We start from the raw sequence: 18,532 nt of genomic DNA on the forward strand, positions 1-18,532 counted from the left end.
TTTTATTCAGTGGGCGGGGCTTCTCTTCCCGCCTGCGGGACTCTTCCAATAGCAGCGCCCCTCCGCTTCGAATTCGAACAGCCGCCGCCGAGTGGGCGGGGCTGGGCGGTAGCCAATCAGCCCCGAGGCGTCCGCTCCGGTTGCTAAGCGACGGAGGAAGTCCCGCCCCCATCGCCGCCGCCTCACGCTGCGGGTGAGTGAGCGGGAGCCTTAAACCGGGGGCGCGGTTGCTCCGGAGGGGGTAATTAGGCCCGGGGGGGGTAATTAGGCCGAGGAGGGGTAATTAGGCCGAGGAGGGAGGCTGCTTCTGGTGAGATTCTGTGAGGCTGGGGAGGCTCTGGGGGGGTGAGGCCATGGGAGGCCATTGCTAACCTGGGGGGGGGGGGGTAGTTAGGCCGGGGCAGGTTGTAAGGCTGGGGGGGACAGCGCTTGTCCGTGTGAGGGGATAAATTAGGCCGAGGGGTCCTGTCTGGGGCAGGGGGTGAAGCTGCTCCTTTGTGGGGGTTGTCAGGCTGGGGGGTGCAGCCTGACTGAGGAGGGGTTAGGAAGTTCTTGGGCGGGGGGGGGGAAGGGTAGGCCTTGGGGGCAGCTTCTGGTCCGTGTGGTGTTATTTGTGCCCAGGGGGAGGAAGGTAAGGCCTTGGGGGGGGGTCATTAAGCCAGGGAGGGCTTCCCCCTCCTTAGGGGTGAGTGGGGGTCCCCCCTCAGGGCAGGCGGGGGTGTCCCTGTCCATGGGGGTGGAAGGGTCATCCCAGGGCAGGTGTTATCGTCCCCTTAGGGCTGTGGAGCCCAGTTACGGACTGGGAGGGTTTATTAGGCTCAGCTGGGGACTGAGGAGTGGGGCTGATTATAAAGGGTGGGGATTTGGTTCTTCTCCTCCAGGTGGATGCGAGAACAGCTCCAGGAGCAGGCTCCTGAGACTCTGGCTATCCCATCAGGATAACAACTTGAAACCCAGGTTAATTCTCTTTAGACAAAAAAGTCTCAACATTGAGGGCTATTTTTGAAAAGCTAATTTTGCCAGCGATAAAACCCAGTCTCTTGGAGTTTCAGCCCAATGCAGAGAGCATCGCGGCTGAAGAGGGAGCTCTCCCTCTTGGCCACAGAGCCGCCTCCGGGCATCACCTGCTGGCAGAATGAAAACCAGCTCGATGACCTACGAGCCCGTACGTACTTCTCTGGTGCAACTTTTCTCTAAGGGGCGCGTGAGAGTTCGCTGCTAGGCCTGGATTCGCTGGGTGGCCTGCGCTTGATAGGCTGCCTGGAATTTAGGAAAACGCTTGGGGAGTTGTTTTTGTTTTCCTTTAATTGTAGCTTGCCCTATGGCTCGGCCGGTCTCCCTACGGTTTTGATTGCCATGGGGTGGAACTGGTCTCAGATAAGATGACTTTTTTTTTTTTTTATTCCTCTTTTTATTTTATTGTTAGAGTTCTGTAACTGCGGGAGGTATGTGGAGGCTGTTGGACAAATTCGAGTGATTTTGAATGTAATGCTTATGTTTTAATCTTGCTTTTAAAGAAATTTTAGGAGGTGCAGACACACCGTATGAGAAAGGAATATTCAACTTGGAAATAGTTGTTCCTGAAAGGTAAGTGGGCAACAACATCTCGTTAAGTAGCTGGTGTAGTGCTTCCCTCCCATACAAGTTAACTGGTGGGAGAGATTTGCTGTAAGTGCTACCATTTTGCTCTTTCCTTTAGCCTCCCGACAAAGAACGTGGTTGATTGGGCGAGGCCCTTCATTTATAGAATGTAATTATTATTTCCATTGGCTGATACGCTTATTTCACACTGGGCATCCTAAGATGTGCGATTAACAACCTGAAAGCGTTATGACAAGATCTCTACCTTATCGTATTGTCTTAAAGCTTTCTGGAGAGGAGCTCTTTTATGAGTAGAAAGTCGCCTATCACGTTTGCTTCGTTGTGGAAAGCCAGCCAGGCAAGTGCTGGCCAGACACAGCCGAAAGCATCAAAGGCAGAGCTCTGCCTCCCTCAAAAGTTTGTGGGGAAGGATGGCAACGTGTAAACGGCTGGGAGAAGGAAATAACGGCGTTGCTTGGGTGATGAAGCAACCGGCGTACAAATATAAAAGGAACTTTTTGTTTTGTAACGCTAATCCCTTAAAGGTACCCGTTTGAGCCCCCGAAGATTCGCTTCCTGACCCCTATCTATCACCCTAACATCGACTCTGCTGGAAGGATTTGTCTGGATGTTCTTAAATTACCACCGAAGGTAAGGCAGCGCTACGTGGGCACGGGTAAGCGAGCCTGAAGAGGATAATGAACTCCTTATCTTTTTCTTGTAAAAGCCTTATTGAATGTCTGTTTGCTACTGACTTATTTACACAGGAGCACGGCAGTAAAGTTTTTGAGCGGCGTCTCCTTTGTTTAGAGACTAGAACGTCACCTTCTTTGTTCCATATAAGTTTCCAAGGTTTTAAGGATTGGAGTCAGAAGGAATTGGGTGGCCCTGCGAAAATGGGCTGCCCAGCAGAGCAGGATATGGCCTGTGGTTGTCGGTCAGGCTTCCTCGGAGAGGCCGCAGCCGGTGTGGTGAGAGTGGATCTGGTGTTTTCTGTGGGGGTTTAAATGCCGTTAGTCCTGAGGTTTCTCTCGGCAGCCCGTGAGCAGGTTTCTTTCTGCTTAACCGCTTCTCTCGCCCCGTTTCCCTGAAGGGTGCGTGGAGGCCTTCCCTGAACATCTCCACGCTGCTGACCTCCGTACAGCTGCTGATGGCGGAGCCCAACCCCGACGACCCCCTCATGGCAGACATAGTACGTGAGCTCCTCTTCCTCTCGTGTGGCCGCGGGCGCAGGCTGGGACGGGAGGCTGTGTTAGATTTAGGCTGCGCTTCCACTTCGCTCGCTCTGGATTAACACGCTAGCTCGTTACGCAGCGGCGTACCTTGATCTGGAGCAGGGCTGCGCTTCCCTGAAGCGGCGGGGGCGTGCGGTGCAGGGCTTATGCCAGCAGTGGAAAAGAGACGGTAAAGGTCTGGTCTTCCAGCCCACCAGCGCAAAGGGCAGCGTGCGTTCTTCAAGCAAATAAAAGCAAACCAAATGAATTTTATGCTTCGTGCTGCATGCTTGTAGTGGTTTTGGCCTGCTTCTAGGAGCCCTAAAGCCAGACCTTAGTCCCGGCTTCTCGGTGTGATGTCTGTATGAAATCAAATCTGTCTTTGTCTTGCTTGTTATGTTTAGTCCTCGGAGTACAAGTACAACAGGCAGCTGTTCTTGCTAAATGCCAGAGAGTGGACGGAGAAATACGCCAGCCAGCAGAAGAGGGTAAGAAACGCTCTGCTTTCTCAGCCGGGCGTCGCTCCGTCTTTGCGAGCACTCTGTCTTGTCTCAGTTTGCCTTTCCCGATCGCTTTGTGCGGCTGTCTTTGGCAGCGCTCTTTCTTTCCTCCCCTTCTGTGTTTTGGATGGGTATTTAATTTCATTATGCTTTTAAGATCGTTAGATTCACTCCTTCCAAATCCATGTGTTCATGCACAAATAACTGCAGGGCTTCTCGAGCAGAATGAAGGACTGACGCCTGATAAAACCCCTCCCCGGGATCCCGCAGCCCCGTTTCTTTCTCCGCTCTGTTCCTGCCGGGCTCCGCTGCGGCTGCGCCTTGCGTTCAGCCGCTCCCGTTCTCCACCCGCTCATCCCTTCGCTCCCTGATCCCGGGCGGAGCGCCGCCTTCCTGCCCTCACCCTTCCCCTTTCCCTGCCTCCGTTCTGGCTGATCTCACAGAGGAGTCGCGTAAAAATAAATGGCACTGAAGCAGATCAAACCCTGTTCCCAAAAATCAGGGATGTTTGGGCCTTCTCCCTTACCGGGGAGCTTTCCCTCCCTGCCCCTGAAGTGGACAACGTGTTTTCTGAGAGAGAGGGGAATGTTTTTCTACCGGGAAGCCCCGTGAGCGGGGCTCACCTCTCCGGCTCTGAAAACATTTGCGAATTAATCGTGTGGGTTGTTAAAAGGGCTGGGGGTGAGGAGATCTTGGCAGCAAGAGGCTTAGCCCCAGGGACGCCTGGCTCGTGCGTGGCATTTCTAGGCTCAACCGTTATCCCGCTTTCCCGTCATTCCCCCTTCCTAAAATTTCCCGCGGTGGGAGCGGGATGTTTAAGGGTTGCTGCGTAAAAGCTGGAAGCACGGAGCTCTGATCCGCGGGGCGCGCACGCAGAGCCGGGAACGCGCAGCGGCGCCGAGGCCTGGAAAATTAAATTATTTACCGCTGTTACTTCTATTTCTTGTGTCATCACAGGCTTCCAAGCCTTTGGAAGAGAAAATAAACCAAAGCGAAACACAGACCGCCGATGAATCCACCGCGCAGAAGAGAAAAGGGAGTAACGTCGGCAAGAAGGAGAAGAAATCTCGCCTGGGTTCCTAGGCGGTTTTCGTTCTCGTGGCTGACGCCTTTGCTTTCGCTGTCCTTTTCCCGCAGGTGCCCCTAAATATTTTAACCAGTGTGTAGCTGTAGCGGGCTTTGGTTTTCTGTTTCCTAGGGTTTGGTTTTCTTGTGACAAGTTCCATTATATTAATTAAATATAGAGCTTTAATTTATATGTATTTTTCTGGTTTGGTGTGTGGAGTTTTTGGAAGTACCGGTTCAGCTTCCCATTTCCAGCTTTCTCCCAGAGAAACGGGAACAGCACCAAGTGTTGGTTTCTGTTTCGCCGTCCCTGCCTGGGACCGAGCCGAGAGCAGACGCTGAGCAACGGACGCGTGAGGATGAGTTTGTAGAAATCCTTTGCCAGCGAAGGCTTCGTTTTCCTGGTACCGTCCAGGCCGCCACAGGGTGAGTCGGTCCTTAAGACTTAAGCCTCCGAAGAGTTGAAACTCCTGCTCTCCAGAGCAGCCTGTCAGATTCCGGTTGCACCTTGAACAATTTAACGTGACCCGAGCTGTGGCTTGACCCCGTTGTGTCTCCGGAGGCGGCCAGGGAAAAGCACCGGCCCAGGGGGATGGAGGGAAGCCCGGAGGAGGGGTTTTGGGGGTGCGCGGGGGCAGGACTCCCCGGCACCAGAGCTCTTTGATTTTGCGAAGACCCGTGGCCGATCGCAGTGGGAGCAGGTTTGACGCTCGGCCTCCCTCTCTGCGTGGTTGCCCGCAAGGAATTAAACCCGTGTCCTGCCCCTGCTCCAGGACGAGCGAGCCCGGCCCGTCCTCGTGTGCCTGCCGGAGCGCAGACGGGACTCGGGGAGGTAATGAGAGCGCTGAACTGCAGAGCTGCGCTCTGATACGTGGGGAAACGGAGCGTCCTTGCCTGCTGCTGTTTAATGGAATCGTTTGCATTGGAAAAGACCCTTAAGATCATCCAGTCCAACCGTAACCCAGCACTGCCAAGCCCACCACTAAACCATGTCCCCAAGCACCACATCTCCCCGGCTTTTAAACACCCCCAGGGATGGGGACTCAGCCCCTGCCCTGGGCAGCCTGGGCCAGGGCCCGACAGCCCTTTGGGGGAAGGAGTTTTTCCCTAATACCCAACCCAAACCTGCCCTGGCGCAGCTTGAGGCCGTTCCCTCTCGTCCCAGCGCTTGTTCCTGGGGAGAAGAGACCGACCCCCCCGGCTCCAGCCTCCTTTCAGGCCGTTGCAGAGAGCGATGAGGGCTCCCCTCAGCCTCCTCTTCTCCAGGCTGAGCCTCCCCAGCTCCCTCAGCCGCTCCTCCCCAGCCTTGGGCTCCAGCCCCTGCCCCAGCCTCGCTGCCCTGCTCTGGCCACGCTCCAGCCCCTCAAAGAACAGAAGATCAGCAATAAAAAAGCAATAAAAAAGGATTTCCGCGTCCCAAATGGGCAGGTTTGGTTTTGCCTTTTTTTCAAGCTACCCCAGGGAAGCAAGGAGGGCATCGCTTGTTTCCAGAGCCCTTGGCTTCCCTCTGCCGCGCCTCAGCCTGCTCAGTCGAAGTTGTAGTAAAGGCAAAAGGCAAAGAACATGGCGAAGATCTGAAACGAGAGGAACAGGTCAGCCCCCCGCCGCGGGGCCGCGCTCCCCCCTTGCTGCGGCTGCTTGCCGAGAGCCGCGGGACGGCTGTCCTCCGCTCCTGGCCCGAGCGGGCGCCGGGCGATCGCTGTGTCCCCTCGGGGGGCTGCGCCAGGGGACACCGCGGCAGAGGTGGCACTTGTGACCTCCGGAGGTTTGCAGAGAGCCGGGCACCGCTCCCCTCCAGCGCCTGCGGCAGCAGAGCAAACCTCCCCTCCTTTACCCCGGCTCATCAGCAGCGGGCGCCTGGCTTCGCTCCGAGGGGGACCCACTGGATGTGCACCCGCTGGACGTGCACCCGCTTTCGGCCTGTGATTGTGACAGCTGGAGGCTCGGGTGGGCCCACCCTGAGACCCTTTGTGTTCCCTGCACCCCCAGACCCCGCTCCCAGCGAAAACAGAGCCCCTGCGAGGCGACCCGCTGCCCCCTCCGGCCCCGCTCCACACCTCAATGCCCAGCACGGCCAAGCTGCAAGTCCCAGGGAGCGAGACGTATTTCTGCAAGGTCCTGCCGAAGGTGGCGAAGCAGCCCTGGGGGGGGGACGGCGGGACGCTGGCGGGGCTCCCTCGCGCTCCCCACGGCTGCAGGGAGCTCGGGGGGCGACCGAGGTCTGGGCAGATCGGGGTGCGCGGTGGGGCAGGACGAGGTGGGGACCTGGGGGGTCACCGGGCTGCGGGCGGGCAGCGTCCCGGGCTCCCGGCCCTGGTGCTGAGGGGCAGAGGGTGCTGCTGCCCCGAGGCCGGGGACGCGGCAGGGCGGTGTCCTACCTGCTCGTGGATGTAGCCGGGGCTCCTCTCCCGGCACTGCTCCCAGCCCAGCAGCTCGCCCGCCTGCAGGAGCCCGTCCCGGGCGCAGCACGCCCGCGGCCAGGGCGCCCCCGGGTGCAGCTCCTGGAAGCGGGAGCCATTCCCAAAGTCTTCGGGTCCTAAAACGCCACAACATGAGAACTGAAACGGAAGGGAAACGCCATCAACGCGCTGTCAAAATGGCGGGGACGTCACCTGGGGAGGTGACGGAGGGAGGGGGAACGGCCCAGCACGGCGCTTGGTGTCTGCCTGGGGTCCACGAGCCCCTCGCCTGCGTTCGGGATCACCCTCGGCAGGTCCTGTGCGTGCTCCGCACCCCTCCCCGAGCCCACCGGGAGCTTCCCAGCCGCTCACCGTGACCATGAGGGTGTTCCAGGCGGTGGAGAAGACCTCGGCACCCTCGTCCCCGCGGTAGTTCCTCCGCAGCTCGGACAGGAATTGCTCCGGCTGGATCTGCGGGAGCACCAGGGGACCGGTACCAGGGACGGGGCCGTGGGGGCTGCGCACCCACCCTAACCCCCCCCGCCCCCGCTGGCCAGGGCGCCAGCTCTCTTCGAGGGGACGTGGGGACCCATGGCACCCACCCACCCGGGTTTGGACTTGCGTCACGGTGCTGGTGATGAAGATGAGGGTGAGAAAGACCGTCCCCGTGCCAGCCCCGGTCCCCTGGGGGACTCAGGGCCGTGACCCACGGCACGACGCAGGGAGGAGTGGGGCTGGCCACGGCGTCGGGGCGCGGGGATGGTACCTGCTTCCAGTGCACCAGGAAGAGACCGGCCCCAACGAGCTGCGTGAGGAAGACGAGGCTCACGAGGATGAAGAACTAGAAGGCAGTGGGATGAAGGAGTCAGGGACCCTGCGGGCAGCTCGCTCCGGCTGTTCCTCCTCTGCAGCCAGCCCTGCCCGCGCCCTGGGCGCCGGGGGGGACACGGGGGACGAGTGCGCAGCTCCTGGGGACAGAAGCCACGTCTCCGAGCGCCACAGCTGCAAGGCGGAGGGTTAAAAACAAGCACCGGCTGCCAGGGGCGGGGGATGCCAAAGAAATTGGCGTGTCGGTGCTCAGAAAGGGGTTTCTAGCCCTCGCCATCAGGGGGAAAAGCTCGGAAATGCCGTGTGGGAGAAGGCAGTGGCTTCAGAGGGAAGTGACCCCACTCAGTGGCTTTGTAAAATCCTCTCGGCTCTAAATTCAAAGATTCACAAGGTGGGGACTGGATTGGGGCGTGCGCTGAGTGCTGGCGGGGCCAGGGTGGGGAACACCGGGCTTCTGGCTCCTCTGAGGACACCCCGCATCCCCCGGCGCCCTCCATCCCCTGCTCCCCACATCCCCCAGCTCCTTCCATCCCCTGCTCCCCACATCCCGCAAGCTCCTGCACCCCACCACCCCCTGCCCGCCGGGCTCCCCGCATCCCCTGCCGGCCTTCCCGCCCGTCTCCCCTCACTCACCGCCAGCAGCAGCGGCCGGCTCCGGCGCAGGGCCCCGCAGCACCCCAGGAAGCCCAGCAGCGAGAGGGCGATGCCCACGGCCAGCAGCAGGTAGGCACCCGCGCTCAACACCGGCTTGGCAGCCACGATGTCCTGGAAACCAGCCGGGTCCACGGCCACCCAGACCCCCGCGCCCGCCAGGCACGTCCCCCCAGCCTGTGGGACCCGCCGCGGTTATGGGGCGCAGGGACCGGCCCCGGGCACCCCACGGTGCTCCCCACCTCTGCTGGGGTCCCCTCCCTTGGGCTGGTGCCACCTGCCCCCCGAGGCGGCCGGAGATGTCACAGCCCGGGGCCGGGTCCCCTCCACCCCGCCAGGCCCAGGGGGACTCACAAACACCAGGACGTTGAAGATGAACATCAGGTACTTCACGCAGCTCAGGACACCCATGGGGACGCTGCGGGAGGGGACACGGCAGCGTTCGTCCCTGCAGAGCCCTGGCCGCAGCCACCCCCGTCCCACCCTGGACCCCCCGGCTCCGGCAGGACACGGGGCTGCCCCCGGCCAGCGCACAGCCCCCCAAAACCCCCAGAGCGTCTCCAATCCCCCGCCGTCACCCGCTGCACCCCCAAAAAGCCCCAAACCCCGCCAGACCCCGGCACCGCTCACCCTGCGGGGACGGCGGGGCCTCCGACCTGCCCTGGCACCGGCAGCGCCGCTTTAACGCCGGGAAGGTTGGAAAATCCCCCCCCCCCCCTTCCCGGTCAAGCAGCCCCCGAGAAACCCCTTCCCGCGGCGGGGGCATGAATGATTGATGGGGAACAGGATCCGCCATTGTGCCGGCGGCGGGGGCGGGCGGAGGGGAGTCTCCGGCCCCGGCTGTCGTTAGCGGAGGTAATTAAACCTCCGGGCTGGGAAAGACGAGCCGGCCCCGACAGGCCGAGGGCGACCTCGGCCATCAATTATTGCTGCGGACATTTGCTCTGTCGGCAGCTGGGGAAGCCCTCGAGGGCCTTCAGCGGGGGCGTGCGGGCAGCCAAGGTGGCTGACGGCCACTGGGGACGGACGGACAGGGATGGAGGGATGGGGCCTGGCCTCTCCGGCCTGGGCTGCCCTCAGGGCCGCGCTGGTAACGGGGCAGCAGCGTCACTGCAACCGCAGGCCTAAGGGCGGCGCAGGCCCCAAGCCCCCGGCTCCGCCCCGTCCCAGCGGGCCCGCCCGCCGCCATCACGGGACTCCCGGAGGTGGCGCTGCCGGCGCGTTGCGGCGCCCCGCCCGTAGGGGGCAGCCGAGCGCGCGGCCAGAGAGACGCGCGGCCGGGCTAAAGCGCCTCCCGCCGGCACGTCACGTGGGCGGCCCGGCCCAATCGCAGCAGCCGGCGGGGCGGGGCGGGGCGGGGCGGGGCGGGAGAGACGGGCAGCGGCTGCGGCCAATCAGAAAGCGGGACGCGCGCAGCGCCCCGCCGTTCCCTCCGGAGGGGGCGGGGTCGCCGGGAGGGGCGGGGCCTCCCGACCGGAAGCGGCCCCGTTCCCTCAGCGTCGCTTCCGGTGCCGCCGCCGCCGCCCTGCGCGGGATGTAGCGGCCGGTGAGTGCGGGCGGGGGCGGCCGGGGCCGCGGCCTCAGCCTCAGCCCCGGGGAGGGCCGGGGCCGTCGGTGCCCGCCGCCGGGGAGCGCCCGGGCCGGGGCGGGGTGCGCGGTTGCCGGTTGGCTCCCGGTGACTCCGTTCTTCTCCCTCCCTCCCTCCCCAGCGCGGCGGCAGAAGGACGCGGAGGGACCTGCACCGGCTGCCCTCGCCCACCGGGACCGACGCCATGGCATCCCGCAAAGCCTCCGCCGCCGGGCAGGGCCCCGGGCTGGCGGCCGCCGGCCGGGAGCGAGCCCACCTGGAGCTGGCCGAGCTGGGGCCGCTCCTGGAGGAGAAGGGCGACCAAGGAGCCGCCGGCCCGGCCAGCGTAAGCCCTCCTTCGCCCCCCGGCCCCGGGGCCGCTCCTCCTCGCTCGGGCTCTCGGCTCCGTCCCTGTGGGTTAACGGGGGAGCCCGCCGCTCACCCCCGCAGCAGCTTGGAGGGCGCGGGCCGGCTGCGTTTCGCAGGGCCCCGAGCCCGGTCGCGGCTTCGCGTCAGCGCGGAGAGGCCGTGAGGTGTTGCGCTCCCCGCAAACGCTGAGGGTTTGGCTGGTCCCTGCTCCGAGCCGGCCCAGAAACTTCTCCAGGCGTGGAGCCGCCGTAGCCCCGGTGCAGGGATGGCAGCTCTCTGCCTGCCGGCGCCGCTGCTTGCAGCGTCCTCGCTCACGCAGCCCTCGGGCTGGAAATCACCGCCCCGAACCCGCTGACGGAGAGAGGAGCCGGGACGGGCAGAGCGTTCCCAGGCCGGGAGGTGCCGGGGAGCCGCTGCCTCGCCCTGGGCTCAGGGCTGGGGTGCAGAGCCGGGTTTCCTGGCGGGGCCAAGCGGCTGTTCCAGCCTTGGTTGTAGGGATGAAAATCCCCCACGGTAATCCCACCTTTCAGCAAGGACAAATCGGGGATTAGCCTGCCCGAGACGGTTAAGGCAGTAGCGTGTTGCATAAGCGGCGGTGACCGGCGGCTGCCGCCGGTCCCCTCGGGAAGGGATGAAGCCCCAGGTGCTCTCGGAAGGGACGTGCCACTCTCCGCGGGCAGGAATTATTTCCTCCTCAACGTTTCTCCCTCTAGGCTGAAGACCCGCCATGCCCAGCGGCCCGTGAGGAAGAGGAGGAGGTGGTCCGTGTGCTGACTCTGCCTCTGCAGGCTCATCACGCCATGGAGAAGATGGAAGAGTTTGTGTATAAGGTACGGGAGCTGGTAGCAATTCCCCAATCCTGATTTTTGGGGTATTAATGAGGCCTGGATGCCACAAGCCCGGGGCTGGGGGCGGCGGGCAGGGGCTGGGATGCGTCGCCCTGTCTGGGTAAAGCTCCCGGGGCTTCGCGCGGCTCTGCCAGCAGCCTGCTCCGGCTCCGCTCGCCGGGGCCCGCTCCCAGCAGCGCTGCGGGAAGGGGATGGCGGCGGCTGGGAAGTGCCAGTGGGCATCAGGGGTGGTGCTCAGGCGTGCCGACGAGCGGCGACCTGGGGAGCAACCCCAGCATCTCTGCGTTCCTCTGACGGGGACTGGGAGCACCAAGCACCGTTGCTGGTGTCACCCGGTGCCTGTGCTCGCGGTCACCGCGGTTCGGTAGGCGGTGGCATCGGCTGAGGGCCAGCCTGCTTCTGTTGCCAACCGGGGCTCCCTCCTCCCTGACCAAACCGGGAGTTCCCCGCTGCAGGGAGCAGTTTGGGTGCCAAAGGGTTAAAGCTGAGGGTGCAAATCGCCTCTGGCTCCCAGGGGGGGGGCGTGGGGCTGCAGGATGTGGGTGGCTCAAGGGGTCCCGCAGGGCGCTGATGTTGCAGAAGCTGAACTTCCTCTTCCCGAGGAGCCTTACGGGGCCCGTGCAGCCCTGGCCGCGGGGAGGGCTCTGCTGGGCTTGTTCCACGTGCGGCTTTCGGCTCCCGGGGGGAGTAAACGTGAGCCTTCGGGCTGGCTCGACGCTCTGGGGGCCAGCAGCGCGGCTTGGCGTGTTGCAGGTGTGGGAAGGGCGCTGGCGCGTGATCCCCTACGACGTGCTGCCCGACTGGCTGAAGGACAACGATTACCTCCTGCACGGACACAGGCCTCCCATGCCGTCCTTCCGAGCCTGCTTCAAGAGCATCTTCCGAATACACACCGAGACGGGCAACATCTGGACGCACTTGCTAGGTGACTGGGAGGGTTTGGTAGCCCCGGGGCCGAGGGGGGGCTTGGCCCCCGCGTGCAACGGTGGCCTTTTACGGCCAGGACTCGCTTGGTGCTGGGGTCCTCTCTGTGCCCGCGGTTTCGCTTTGAGGATTGCATACCCCGGCCTGCTCCTGGGTGACGAGGTGCCCGAGAGCTCCCGGAGCGCCTTGGGCGAAGGGAGAGCGGGGCCCCTCCTCACAGCGGGGCCCCGGGGCCGGGCTCGGCAACCGTTCGTGGCTTTGCCGACGTTCTGCGAGAGCGGGAGGGAGAAACGCGTCCTGGGCGGGACGGGAGAGCCTCGGCGCGCGTTCCTCTGAAACCCAGGGACGGGTCAGCGGCTCTTTGCCCGACCGTGCCCTCGCCCCCGGCTCCGCTTGTCCGCGCTAACAGCCCGATGCCAGGCCAGCCCCGGGTGCGACCGAGCACCTCTGGGTGCGACTGAGCACCTCCGGGTGCGCTGCGAGCAGGATACGGCCAGGGTCTGCCCTGCAGAGCACAGCCAGGGCCGCGTTTCTCCTGGCTCTTTCCTGAATTCGTTCGCCCTGCTTCTGCCACGTCCGCCTGACCGCCCGTTTGGCGTGTTCCCTGCAGGTTTCGTCTTGTTCCTCTGCTTGGGGATCCTGACCATGCTGCGGCCCAACATGTATTTCATGGCTCCTCTCCAGGAGAAGGTGGTGTTTGGGATGTTCTTCCTGGGAGCGGTGCTGTGCCTCAGTTTCTCCTGGCTTTTCCACACTGTCTACTGTCACTCGGAGAAGGTCTCGCGGACTTTTTCGAAGTGAGTCAGCACGGGCGCGGTGGCGCGGTCTCGCAGGAGGTTTTGAGTTCTCGCAGCGCTTCCTCTTGGAAAGCGCTGCCTTCCCAAACGTTTTACCCCTGGGGGAAGGGAGCGTTCACCCCATCTAGCGTGGAGCTGAGAGGGGAACCGCAGCTGGGTCCCGGAGGGCTCTGCCCCGTGCCGGAGCACCTTAAATCCTCCAGCTCCTCGGGTGGCTGATGAAGACGAGGGACCTTGGGAACCTGCAGCTCCTGAGGGAACGGCCTCAGTGCCCCTCGTAGCAGTGAATTGAGGCGGGGTCTCGGTCTCACTGGGCAGCCAAGGGGACGCAGCGGTTTGGCAGTTTCCAGTTTACCGGATGCTTTCAAAAACTCTGGTTTGGATCCAATTTGGAGTGAAACCAAATTGCAAGAAACAAACCAAACAGGATTCCCGGCAAAGCGGAGAGGCTGGGCAGCGGCCGGTTGCCTCTCCCCGGGGTCGGCGCGCAGGCTGCTCTTACAGTTAAGCTCACGTCAGCCTTCACGGCACAGACAGGGCAGCAGCAAGGCTTTCAAAGAAGATCTTGCTCACGCAAGTCTGTCAGAGGCGTTTACTTGGGTGCTGCTTGCTGGGAAATCCTGCCAATCTCCTTTGCACAAACCCCGGAGATCCTGCGGGCTCCCCTCTGCAGAACAAACTGTGCCGCCGCGCCCTCAGCAGAAACGTCCTCGCGCACCGGGGATGCGCTTGCCACGGCCGCCGCGGCGGCGGGGGTAACGCAAGCAGCTGCGTTTTGGTGGTGAAATGGTTCCTGGATCGATAGATCGAAAGCACTTTGCGGCGGAGGATAACGGTCAAATCCATACGGGCAAGGACTCGCGCCCGCCCCGTCCTGTCACGGCGGTTCGAGCGCGCGGCCCCTCTCGTATCCAGCCGGCTCCTGTTCCTCCTCCGAGCTCCGCTGGCGTCCCCAGAAGCTGCTGACATCCCCAGCCCCTTTCTCCTGTCCCAAATCGCACTGACGAGACCCCAGATCCTCCCCTCTCTGACACGCAGCGTCCCCTGCAGGGCCGCGGCTGCCTGCCTGGCCGCGGTGACTCCGTTTGGGCGCGGGGCACCGCCACCCCCTTACCGAGAGGACACAAGGAGGGGGGTGGATTCGGGGGCTGAGCTGTGACTCTCTGTCGTTGCACCCTGGCTGCAGGTTGGATTATTCAGGAATTGCACTGCTGATCATGGGGAGCTTTGTCCCGTGGCTCTATTATTCGTTCTACTGCTCCCCGCAGCCAAGACTCATCTACCTCTCCATCGTCTGCGTTCTGGGCATCTCCGCCATCATCGTTGCGCAGTGGGACCGGTTTGCCACCCCCAAGCACAGGCAGACAAGAGCAGGTAGGAGTTCCTCCTCCTCACCCGGAGTCCCCAGCCCCGGGAGGGAGCTCGGGAGGGCGTCCGGGAGGCGCTTTGGGAAGATCCTGTTGGGGGATGGCTCTTCCCTCGTTTGGGAAGAGCTCTCGGCATCTGCAGAATTAACTCCCTCGGAGCACCACCCTGCCCTGCAGCAGCTCCCGGCAGGAAGAGCTCTCCTTCCTCCTCTCGCCGTGCGGGGGATTTCGATCCTCTGCTGAGTAGGGCCCGAGCTCCGCCTGGCACTCGGGAAGCCTGAGGTTTGGAGCAGATAGGCAGCATTTAAAAATAGCCCTGTAAGTGGCGGCTGGGTGGCCTGGGGCTGCGCCGCCTTCTCCAGGAAGCGTTTTGGCAGCGTGAACCTGCCGCTCGGGCAGAGGAGGGAGAGGTTTCCTCATCCGTCTCCTGCCCGTTACGCGCTGGCACGCACCTCCCGTCCCGGCGGCTGCGGGGCGAGGCTGCCTCCGGCCCGCTTCCATGCTCCCGCTGCGGCCTCCGCAGATTCGGTCGGCCTCGCTGAGCGTGGAGAAACGCCCCTGCCCGCCCTCGCCTCCCCAGGGCGGGCTCCTGCAGCAAAACGCCTCTCGCAGCAGCGTCCGAGCTACGCAAGGAGAGCGATGCTGAGCTGGAGGCTGGGCAGCACCGCGCGACCCACGAGACCCCCCTCGGAAGAGGGCAGGGGACAGGGCGGGACCGCCAGCCCCACCGCGGCAGCGCTGGCCAGTCGGCAAAGATCCCAGCTTCCCGCTCCTGGAGAGGGCTGCTGTCCTCCCCCGGGGCGAAGCCAGATCCTGCTGCGAGTACGAGCCGCAGCCTCCCTGGGCTGGCGCCTCGCTGCGGCGCCGTTTGCTCTCTGCCAAACTAATTAGATGCCGGAGCTGAAAACTTCAGCGCTGCTAATTAGCGCCTTCCCCTTGAGCTCCAAGGAGCTTCACCGAACAAATGACTCTGGCAAAGCCTCTCCTCGAAGGGTTGGCTGGGGCCGCTGCGTTCCTCGTGCCTGTGAGGCTTCGGTGCGATCTGAAGGGCCGGCACCTTCCGAAAGAGCCGTTCCCGTAGCCAGAAGCGGGAGCTGCCGCAGCGCTGCCGCTGTTCGGGGAACGCATGTCTGCGCTGCGAGCTCTGCCCAGTGAACACTGCGGGGGTCAGCACTGGTTTTGACTGGAAGGCAGAGCTGTAGATCCCGTGTTCTGTGAAGGATAAATACCGCAGGGGTTGGATAACGCAAGACCGAGCGAGGAAAAGCTGCTGGTGCCGCCGGGAGCTCCCCTTGGCGCCGGACGAGGGTGCGAGGGGAGCTGGCAGGGAGCAGCAGTTTGCTGATCTCTCCTCTCCGCCGCAGGCGTCTTCCTGGGGCTGGGGCTGAGCGGCGTGGTGCCCACCATGCACTTCACCATCGCCGAAGGGTTCGTGAAAGCCACCACCGTCGGCCAAATGGGCTGGTTCTTCCTCATGGCCGTGATGTACATCACGGGCGCGGGGCTCTACGCCGCCCGCATACCCGAGCGCTTCTTCCCGGGCAAGTTCGACATTTGGGTGAGTGCGGGGACGAGGTGGGGAGCGGCCGGGGAGCGGGGACAGAGGGTGGTGAACCCCCAGGTGAGGAGGAGGAGGAGGAGGTGGTTGGGGGTGTCCCCGTGCGCCCCGGCGCAGCCGCTGGCAGCCAGACCTCGAACGGCTGCTGCGTGCACGGGGTAAAGTACAGGGTGGAGCGAGGACGGAGGGAAAAGCGGAGCTCAGAGGCCAGTCCTGGGGCAGCGAGGAGGAGGAGGAGGAGGCGTTCCTGGCGTTGCTTTGTCGCCTTTGGTCTGGTCTAAAGGGCTTTTTTCGCTTCTCCGCAGTTTCAGTCGCATCAGATCTTCCACGTGCTCGTGGTGGCTGCGGCCTTTGTCCACTTCTACGGGGTGTCGAACCTGCAGGAGTTTCGCTACGGACTCGAAGGGGGGTGCACAGACGACTCTCTCCTCTGAGGGCGCCTGATTTTAGTACAAGCTTCCTAAGTGCTTTTTAAACTCTGTCTTTGCTAAAATCAAAGGAAGACTCAAAACTGTTTGGGGTTGTTGGTTGTTTTGTTTGTTGGTTTTTTTTTTTTTTTTTTAAGGAGAAAAAAAAAAAAAAAGAAACAGCAAAATTCTTCAGCAAAGTTGTTGACCAAATCCTCCCCCCCTTCCCCACGCACGGGGCTGAGGGGAGGCCTCGCCTCCTCCAGCCGTGTTTTAGCTGCACCGGGGTCCTCCGACTTTCCCGCGGACACCCTTTCCGAAAGCAGGGGGTGCGGGACCCCGCTCCCGGCGCAGCCGCGGCCCCCTTCCCCAGCTCACCGCCGGAGCGAGCGGAGTCGCGCGCGCCCAGGGCCGGAGATTTCTGCGTATCCCTTGCAGCGCAGCTCGGCAGCCCCCGCTGCTGCTGCCCAGGGCACAGATTCACTTAACTTAAGTTTTAATTGTCTTTTTGTTTGTTTGTTTGTTTTTCCTTGACAAAGTAATGTAAACATAAATAAGAGAATATTTAATATTTAATACTAAGCTTTAAAAAGCCTTGCTGCCACCGCGGTGTACTCGGCTCCCTCGCTGTCTGCGGCAGCAAAGGAAGGACGGGGTGGTAGGGGAACGTAGAGCTGCTGTAGCCGATTGAAATAAAAAGGTCCAATAGTTCCGTGTCGTGCCGGTGGCGTCCGTCTCGTTTTTTGGGGTGGGCGTAGAGAGGAAACGGCGCCGGGGGTGAGCTCGGAGGGGTGCGTCCCCTCCAAGGCTGCCGGGCTGAGCGGCGGCGAGCCAGGACAGCCCCAACGGCGGAAATAAACCATGGGAAAATCACGCGTGCTGTGCTGGTGACGGGGGAGGAAACCCTTCCTCGGCCGGGCGCTGAGCTGCCTCGCTCCCAGGCTCAGCACCGCCAAGGGGAGCGAAGGATGGCACCCGAAATCAGAGGCTCCCCCTTGGCCGAAGCGTGGGAGCGTGACCAGGCGGTCAAGGGGGATTAGAGGGGAAGAGCTGAGCTGAGCAAAGCCGCTCCCAGGCGGGCGAAGCCCGGTGCCTTGCAGAGCGGTGAGGCCGCAGCCCCTGGGCAGCAGCCGGTCACCGGCGGCACGTGTCCCCGCTCGCCCTGTGTCCCCACTCGCCCCGTGTCCCCGCGGCTCTGGCGGGAGTCACCGCTGCGGCAGGGAAGGGTGGTGCAGGGGCCCCTTTTCTGAGCTGGTTGGATGTGGCCTGGCTTTGGGGATGGCGAAGGCAGGGCCTGGCTGGAGCCCCCCCAGGAACCCCGCCGGTTCCCCCGCTGCAGCTCCCCCTACGGCAGGTCCTGTCCCACCCCGGCCGGTCTGCTCCCAGGGAATCACAGAATGTCCTGAGCTGGAAGGGACCCACAAGGAGTCCAACTCCCGTCCCTGTGTAGGACAACCCCAAAATTCACCCCGTGTCTGAGGGCGTTGTCCAAATGCTTCTTGAATGTCGTCAGGCTCAGCGCCATGACTCCCTCCCGGGGGAGCCTGTCCCAGCGCTCCACCACCCTCTGGGTGAAGAACCTTTTCCCGATGCCCAACCTAACCCTCCCTGGCAGAGCTCCCTGCCCTTCCCCAGATCTCCCTGCCCTTCCCTCGGGTCCTGTCCTTGGTCACCAGGGAGAAGGGATCAGCGCCTGCCCCTCCTCTTCCCTATGAGGAAGCTGCAGACGCGCTGAGGTCTCCCCTCCGTCTCCTCCTCTCCAGGCTGAGCAGACCAAGTGCCTTCAGCCGCTCCTCGTACGCCTTCCCCTCTAATCCCTTCCCCAGCTCCGTGGCTCTCCTCTGGACGCTCTCCAGTAGCTTTGTGCCCTTTTTGTGCTGTGGGGCCCAGCACTGCACACAGCACTCACGGTCAAAGCGGGACAATCCCCTCCCTCAACCGGCTGGCATTGCAGTGCTTGATGCTCCCCAGGGCACAGCTGGCCCTCTTGGCTACCAGGGCACGCTGTCGGCTCACGTTCGACTTGCCGCCGACCAGAACCCCCAGATCCCTCTCCGCGGGGCTGCTCCCCAGCCTCCCGTTCCCTGGTCTATACGTACACCCAGGGCTGCCCCGGCCCAGCTGCAAAATCCGGCACTTGCCCTTGTTAAACTCCATATGGGAAGCGGTGGGGGGAGAGACCACCCCAGCTGCCGCTTAAATACGGCTGGGAGAGGGCTCGGCCAAGGCGTCTCGCCTGCCAGCCACCCCCACGGACAGCTCGGCGGTGCGAGCGCCGCGGCGGAGAAGGAAACCCTGGAGCTGCCCTCAGATCTGAACAACACCCGAGTGCTTTAATCCTATATAAAGAGCACGGGCAAACATCTGGTGAGGAACAGGCAGATTTGGGTCCCCAGGGGAGGCTCCGCGGCTGACGAGAGCTGGGTGTAACTCAAATACCAGAACTCACCCGCTCCC

At 62.9% G+C, this 18,532-nt stretch overlaps 3 protein-coding genes across 6 annotated transcripts; 2 read left to right on the top strand and 1 right to left on the bottom strand.

Moving 5' to 3' along the window:
• Positions 1 to 59: 59 nt before the first annotated feature.
• On the top strand, positions 60 to 4,557 carry UBE2T (ubiquitin conjugating enzyme E2 T). 4 transcript variants are annotated; one of them, XM_087762020.1, is made up of 8 exons: positions 60 to 193; positions 882 to 957; positions 1,037 to 1,165; positions 1,518 to 1,587; positions 2,127 to 2,232; positions 2,675 to 2,773; positions 3,200 to 3,283; positions 4,253 to 4,557. In XM_087762020.1, exons 3-8 carry the CDS (start codon positions 1,057 to 1,059, stop codon positions 4,376 to 4,378), a joined length of 594 nt encoding a protein of 197 aa, XP_087618146.1. In that variant the 5' UTR covers positions 60 to 193; positions 882 to 957; positions 1,037 to 1,056; the 3' UTR covers positions 4,379 to 4,557. The 4 variants fall into 4 exon arrangements, with proteins under 4 accessions (XP_087618146.1, XP_087618144.1, XP_087618147.1 ...); XM_087762021.1 differs by lacking the exon at positions 60 to 193 and adding an exon at positions 205 to 241; XM_087762019.1 differs by lacking the exon at positions 60 to 193 and adding an exon at positions 241 to 310.
• Positions 4,558 to 5,886: 1,329 nt separating this feature from the next.
• Positions 5,887 to 8,918, bottom strand: LOC104014913 (tetraspanin-18-like). The gene is made up of 8 exons (XM_087762315.1): positions 8,869 to 8,918; positions 8,593 to 8,656; positions 8,221 to 8,415; positions 7,526 to 7,600; positions 7,132 to 7,230; positions 6,739 to 6,918; positions 6,418 to 6,501; positions 5,887 to 5,934 (listed from the first exon to the last, which is right to left on the bottom strand). Exons 2-8 carry the CDS (start codon positions 8,647 to 8,649, stop codon positions 5,887 to 5,889), a joined length of 738 nt encoding a protein of 245 aa, XP_087618441.1. The 5' UTR covers positions 8,650 to 8,656; positions 8,869 to 8,918.
• Positions 8,919 to 9,670: 752 nt separating this feature from the next.
• On the top strand, positions 9,671 to 16,788 carry ADIPOR1 (adiponectin receptor 1). The gene is made up of 8 exons (XM_087761971.1): positions 9,671 to 9,784; positions 9,948 to 10,151; positions 10,888 to 11,004; positions 11,776 to 11,947; positions 12,557 to 12,743; positions 13,930 to 14,117; positions 15,475 to 15,668; positions 15,974 to 16,788. The coding sequence occupies exons 2-8, from the start codon at positions 10,011 to 10,013 to the stop codon at positions 16,100 to 16,102; spliced, it is 1,128 nt and encodes a 375-aa protein (XP_087618097.1). The 5' UTR covers positions 9,671 to 9,784; positions 9,948 to 10,010; the 3' UTR covers positions 16,103 to 16,788.
• Positions 16,789 to 18,532: the final 1,744 nt, after the last annotated feature.

This window comes from Nipponia nippon, unplaced genomic scaffold, assembly GCF_047370975.1.
Source record: "Nipponia nippon isolate SJK-2023a ecotype South Korea unplaced genomic scaffold, ASM4737097v1 scaffold_25, whole genome shotgun sequence".
NCBI classification, from domain to species: domain Eukaryota; kingdom Metazoa; phylum Chordata; class Aves; order Pelecaniformes; family Threskiornithidae; genus Nipponia; species Nipponia nippon.

Bases quoted from the DNA above. Each gene is read 5' to 3' on its own strand.
- ADIPOR1 (XM_087761971.1), top strand. From the start codon at position 10,011: ATGGCATCCCGCAAAGCCTCCGCCGCCGGGCAGGGCCCCGGGCTGGCG. The intron at 12,744-13,929 runs GTGAGTCAGCAC...CCCTGGCTGCAG, and splicing joins GTCTCGCGGACTTTTTCGAA to GTTGGATTATTCAGGAATTG. The intron at 14,118-15,474 runs GTAGGAGTTCCT...TCTCCGCCGCAG, and splicing joins GCACAGGCAGACAAGAGCAG to GCGTCTTCCTGGGGCTGGGG.
- UBE2T (XM_087762020.1), top strand. From the start codon at position 1,057: ATGCAGAGAGCATCGCGGCTGAAGAGGGAGCTCTCCCTCTTGGCCACA. The intron at 1,166-1,517 runs GTACGTACTTCT...TTGCTTTTAAAG, and splicing joins GCTCGATGACCTACGAGCCC to AAATTTTAGGAGGTGCAGAC. The intron at 3,284-4,252 runs GTAAGAAACGCT...GTGTCATCACAG, and splicing joins ACGCCAGCCAGCAGAAGAGG to GCTTCCAAGCCTTTGGAAGA.
- LOC104014913 (XM_087762315.1), bottom strand. From the start codon at position 8,649: ATGGGTGTCCTGAGCTGCGTGAAGTACCTGATGTTCATCTTCAACGTC. The intron at 8,416-8,592 runs GTGAGTCCCCCT...CGGGTCCCACAG, and splicing joins TCTTCAACGTCCTGGTGTTT to GCTGGGGGGACGTGCCTGGC. The intron at 6,502-6,738 runs GTAGGACACCGC...TCCCCCCCCCAG, and splicing joins CCGGCTACATCCACGAGCAG to GGCTGCTTCGCCACCTTCGG.